Raw genomic sequence first — 5,735 nt, 5'->3', positions numbered from 1 at the left:
GCCCCAGATGTAGGGTTTCCCAGAATGCCGTCTCCACCTAGTTCCTCTTCAGACGACCCCCAGACCTAGCCCCAGGGCTTCCATACCCTCTGTGGGGCCAGACTCTCTGCTCCCCAACCCTGCCTTCCTGTTGCCCAGCCTCTGCCCCTGGCTTCCTGGTGTTCAAGATCTGCAGCATCCTTATCCTTGGGGGCCAGGGGGCAGAGAGTAAAGAAGAGAAAGAAAGGGGGTATAGGCCAAACCTAGGGGTCACCTTCCCCTTTATCACTTAGCCCCGCCCATCCCTGCCCCATTGCAATGAGCTTGGCAGTCTTCCCAGCATGACTCAATCCATTTTCCTCCCCAGATCTGGGCATACAGGTCAACTGGAACAGCCACCTCCACATTCTGATGGGGGAACTGAAGTCCTAGAGGCTGAGGCTGGCCAAAATCATGAGGTGGGTTGAAGTCTGGGTCTTCTGGTTTCTGGTTCACATGCTTTCCCTGAGGACCCCCTGCCTCTGCTAGGGTGGGGGGATAGTTTAGCCAGAAGTGCCACCCTCCTAGGGCCAGCCTCCCTGTGGCTTTAAGGGGAGGGAGTCAGGCCAGTCCAGGCCCAGCCATGGACAGTGACCTCCCCATGTTCCCTGACCTCCAGAACGTAAAGAAGATTCATTTCCCCATTCACAGGAAGCTCTTGCTGCCCACAACCTTGGGATCTGCTGCTTGGCTCTGTCCTCAGGACCTCTGGTCAAGACCAGGCCTTCATACCAGCGCTGAGGGACCCCTCAAGGGACAGGCAGACCTGTGTGCTTCAGAGCAGCTGCTTTGCCACTCTTGGTGGCATCCTTTGTCTGAGACTGGCTCCATTCTACAGATGCTGCAACCCCTCAGGACCAAGGTGGGTTCCAAGGTCACAGAACGGAACTCTCTCCCCAGTCCTCCCTCCTCCTCCTCCTCTTCCTCACAGTGCTGTTTAGACACTATCTCCAGCCAGCCTGCGTAGGTGGGTTCCTGCCTTGGTTCTCTGTGAGGAGCAGCAGATTGCAGCTTGGGAAACAGGGCTGGCCCCTCCTAGGAGGAAACACCTGGAACCCTCAAAGATCTAGAGGCACACGGTCCCAGCTTCAGGATTCCAAGTGAGCTGCTCTGGGGATGGGGCAGCTGCTCCCACCAGGGCTGAGCTGGGCTCTCTCTGAGTGGCCTAAGCTTATACAATTTGGGGTCCTCTTTTAACAAAAGGAATACAAAATGACAAGTGCAATATTGAGGACTCGCGCAATGAGATGCCCCCGCAGCTCAGCTCAACCAGCTTCCTCGAGAGAGCCCCTCTGATCACCATGTCCAGGTGTACCAGAGTGCCCACGCTGACCACCAGGATCTAAAGGACCTGAGATGACCGAGTTGTCCAGCAGTGAGGCTTGGAGGTTGAGAGGGCAGAAGTGTTCTGGGTGAGCCTGAGGGTTCCACCCCCTCCTCCCCACCAAGTAAGATTTCCTCCCATGAGGCTCCAGTCCAGCCCCAGCATCTCCCATGTCCCAGACTTGGAGCATAGGAAACCCAGACTTTGCTCTATCCCTCTGAGAGTTATTCCCCAGAGAGAGTTGGGGGAGGTGAAGCTATACTGTGCTCATCACCTGGGACCTACTCAGAAGGTCAGCCCAGCAGAGAGGCCATTCCATACTTGTCACCTGTCACATCTCATCAGCCCCGAGTCACAGAGAGAAAGCTAGGTCCAGAGAGGGGAAGCAACCTCTCCAAATCACACAGCAAGCCCTCAGTTACATGGGGGTCAGAACCCAGACCTCAGAACTTGTTGCTGTGGGCCTCTGCACTTCCTCGGTGCCCCAGTTCTCCGGAACCTACAGGTAACTGATGTGCATGGCGCTGGACCTCTCTTCATTAGAGGGCTCCTGGGGCAGGAACTGTTGTTCTTTAATCGCAGGGCCACTGGGTGGCAGCTCCTGCCCGCTTGGGCCAGGCTGGGTGATCTGGCTGACCCGGCCATTCACCTCCTTCACCTCCCCTTGCTTCTTCTCCCCACCCTCCTCACCCTCCTCTTCCTCCTCCTCCTCGTCCTCCTCCGTCTTCTCCGGAGGCCCTGCCTCTGGCTCCTGGCTGCGCACGCGGCGCGAAGGCCGCAGCAGGACCCTGCGGAAGCCCTGCTTGAAGCGGTAGGAGAGGAAGCCATACAGGATGGGGTTGGCACAGCTGTTGGCATAGGGCAGTGCCACCACCAGGAAGTAGAGACCGAAGAAGGCGGGCTCCTCCGGCAGCGGGCACACCACGTTGACGATGTTGAGCACATAGAAGGGCATCCAGCAAAGGACAAAAAGTGCCACCACAGCCACCACCATGCGCGTGACCCTGCGCTCAGAGTGCCGCCGCCGCTGGCACGAGGGCGCCCGCACCCGCCGCCCGGCAGAGCGCACCTTCACCACAATCAGCAGATAGCAGAGGCAGATGACCAGCAGTGGCCCAAAGAAGCCCAAGGCGGCTGTATAGATGATGAAGCCTGCCCGCCAGGCCGCTGCCGGCTCGGGCCACTGCATGTGGCAGGTGCTCATGCCGCGGGGCACGCCCGAGAAGACCACCACGGGCAGTACCACCACGGCTGAGGCCACCCAGACGGCCACGCTCACTGTGCGGGCCACGGGCGCTGTGCGCCAGCGGGCCGAGCGCGTCGGGTGCACCACCGCTAGGTAGCGGTCGACACTCATGACGGTGAGGCAGAAGATGCTGGTGAACTGGTTGATGCCGTCCACAGCCATGACCAGACGGCACATGAGGGAGCCAAAGGGCCAGTAAGACAGGGCATTCTGGGCTGCCAGGAAGGGCAGCCCCAGCATGAAGAGTTCATCAGCCAGTGCCAGGTTCAGAATGTAGACGTTGGTGACTGACGGGCTGGCCGTGTGCCTCAGGACCACATAGATGACCAGCGAGTTGCCCAGAAGACCCACCACACACACCACCAAGTAGACCAGGGGGATCAGAATGCCGCTGATGGCCAGTCCTGTTGGGCTTGGGCCCCCTGATCTATTTCCCAGGGCGGCATCCAGGGGCCAGGTGGAAGACGTGTTCCCAGGTTCTGAGGTGGTGAGTGCTGGTGGAGAGTAAACAGGTGTGTCCATGGCCGAGGGGAGGGCAGTCAGCAGTCAGCTACTGGTCTAGAAGAGGGAGACACAGATGGTGACGGCAAAGGGTGGGACCTTTCTGCTGCCCGTCCCCCATGACATTGAACTTGGAATCCTACTGAGTGCACCACCCCATCCCTCAGCCCAGCCCTTCTCTCTACACCAGGGTTTGCAAACCTTTTTGACCCCAATGTATGGCAGGAACTTTATCTGAGACTGTAACCAAATGAAGTCATATTGTTTCCAAAAGCAATACTCAGTCTTTCTGTATACAAGCCGAGAACCTGAGTCTCAGAGACATGAGGTGATTGACCCTCTACCACACACAGGTAGAGAGTGTGGAATGGAAGTGAGCTTACTGGTTCCAAAGGACAGGAGACAGAGCTGGCCTGTCCACTATTGTGTCCCTTTGTCAGCGCACACAATAAATGTTCCACACACATTAAATAAAGGAGAGGGCAGATCCGACAATCAGCCAATGGCAACATTTGTCTCCTGTTAGTCCAGAGTTTTTTAAAAAATGCTTTTGACCCCAATGCACAGTAAGAAGTGCATTTGACATTGTAACCAAACTAATATTGTTTCCAAAAGCAATACTCAATCTTTCTGTGTATAATGGCCCATCAATGGGTCTCACCCTTGAATTTGAAGATCACTGCTTCACATCACAGGTCCTTAACTTTGAACTTGAATCCCTAGATGAACTTCAGAGATTCCATGAACCCCGACACTGTAGCTGAAAGTTTATGTGTTAGTGTCTTTTCTGGGCTGAGATCACAGCTTTTGTGAGATTCCTAGTTCTGAATGGAGTTAAGATGCGCAGGTTAGATGTTCTTCTCCTGGGAGACAGAGTCTTTGGAAACTGCATCGTTCCAAACCATGTCTTTGTCCCCCTTCCCTGGGACAGGTGTCTAGGAACCTAAAGGGCAGGAACTTGACTCTCCTTTTCCCCAGAGGTCGACTTGTAATGGAGGGGTTTGGAATACACATGACAGATGCTGTTATGTGGGCAAGCACAAGAATAGTTAACTCCCCATACTATAAGCACTGGACTGTGAACCACAAGGTCTGCAGTTCAAGTCTATCAACTGCTCTGCAGGAGAAAGATGAGGCTTTCTGCTCATGCAAAGATATAAAGCCTTGGAAACCCTATACAGGTTCACTGTGAGTTAGAACAACTCAACAGCACTTAACAACAACAACCTGGGCTGGAGGAGAGGGTTTCCCAGGGAAGAGGACAATTCAGGTGGGTCTTGAAGCCTATGTGAGAGGTTACCCTAGGGACGGGACACAGTGGGACCCAGCATCCCTGTTTATGTTCTTTCTTATCATACCTCCATCCCCTTTAAGCCTCCCCTCCATGTATTAAAGGTGACTGGGACTCTTCCTGACTCTATTGATGATAGACTCTTACTCGGCTTTGAACCTCCCCCTCACCCCCATCACGTTCACACACACAAAGCTCTGCATAAACAGTTGTGGTATAAAATGGATCTAAAGGGAACCTGAAGTAGATTAAGCTAAAGGAATGAATTGTTAATAGTGGAATTCTGAGCCCCACTGAGAAAGGCCACAAGAATTTGTTCAACATCTTCAACAGGACTCCCTGGTCTCCAGATGGGCAATCAGAAGTCAGGGCTAAAAAGCTGAAGCCTCCTCTGGGGCTTTAACCTTCTCCCCTACCTGCTCTCTCCAATTCTCCCCATTCCCTAGTTTCTCAGCATCTGACACCTATGGAACAGAAAACCCTGAGGGGAAACCTAGGGGAGAAGCCCTTCTCCTGCTTAGTTCACACTAAGCCTAAAAGTCCCCCAGCAGAAGTCCTGAGAAGCGGAGATGCCCCAAGTCCAGGAAAACACCTGAGGTGGGTGAGCCACCTTGGCTGATGGGTCCTCCTGATACCCCTCCTCCCCCCAGCACACCCTCTCTGCTCTGGGGCTGGGGGAGGAGACAGCTCCACAAGACTGGGAGAGCCTGCTAACCTATCCCCTATCCTCACCCAGGGCACCCTGTCCCTCGTTAGCTCTCCTAAGCCTGGACCAGCAGCAGTAAGGGAGGTGTCTTAGACTGGGTTAAGGTTGACACAGAGCCGATGGATATCCCCAAGGAATGCTGAGTCCATTTCAGATGCTGAAAGTAGGTAAGAACCTTCCCCCAGAGGCAACAGAGAGAAAGCCTTTTCCTAGGACCCGCACCCTGATTTCAAATTTCTAGCCCTTAAGCTGAGCTGTAGGATAAAGCACTGGACCAAAAGGTCGGTTTGAACCACAAAGTTGGTGGTTGAAAGTCACCAGCCTCTCCTAAGAAACCCTATACCGGGTCATTATGAGTCAAAACTGACTGGACGGCACTTCGCAACAACAAACCGAGAAAGAATAAATTTCTGTCTGTTAAAGCCATCCACTTGTGGTATTTCTGTTCTAGCAGCTCTAGAGAGCTACCCCTGGGTGGTACAAATAGTAAATACATTATGCTTAATTGAAAGGTTGATGGTTCAAGTCCACCGAAGGGCACCTTGGGAGAAAAGCTTGGTGATGGACTTCTGGAAAAACAGTTCTGGAACACGCTTCTAGTCTGACACAGATGGGGGTCACCTGAGTTAGGGTCAACTCTCCAGCGACG

General features: G+C 54.0%; 1 protein-coding gene across 1 annotated transcript; it reads right to left on the bottom strand.

The window, feature by feature from the left end:
• Positions 1 to 1,819: 1,819 nt before the first annotated feature.
• Positions 1,820 to 3,139, bottom strand: SSTR3 (somatostatin receptor 3). The gene has a single exon (XM_006865214.1). It carries the CDS (start codon positions 3,108 to 3,110, stop codon positions 1,842 to 1,844), a length of 1,269 nt encoding a protein of 422 aa, XP_006865276.1. The 5' UTR covers positions 3,111 to 3,139; the 3' UTR covers positions 1,820 to 1,841.
• Positions 3,140 to 5,735: the final 2,596 nt, after the last annotated feature.

The sequence above is a fragment of the Chrysochloris asiatica genome, unplaced genomic scaffold (assembly GCF_000296735.1).
Source record: "Chrysochloris asiatica unplaced genomic scaffold, ChrAsi1.0 scaffold00076, whole genome shotgun sequence".
Lineage (NCBI taxonomy): Eukaryota > Metazoa > Chordata > Mammalia > Afrosoricida > Chrysochloridae > Chrysochloris > Chrysochloris asiatica.
Note: the sequence above shows the minus strand (reverse complement) of the source record. Positions and strands in the feature narration are given on the sequence as shown.

Excerpts from the sequence above, each read along its gene's own strand:
- SSTR3 (XM_006865214.1), bottom strand. The coding sequence starts at position 3,110 with ATGGACACACCTGTTTACTCTCCACCAGCACTCACCACCTCAGAACCT.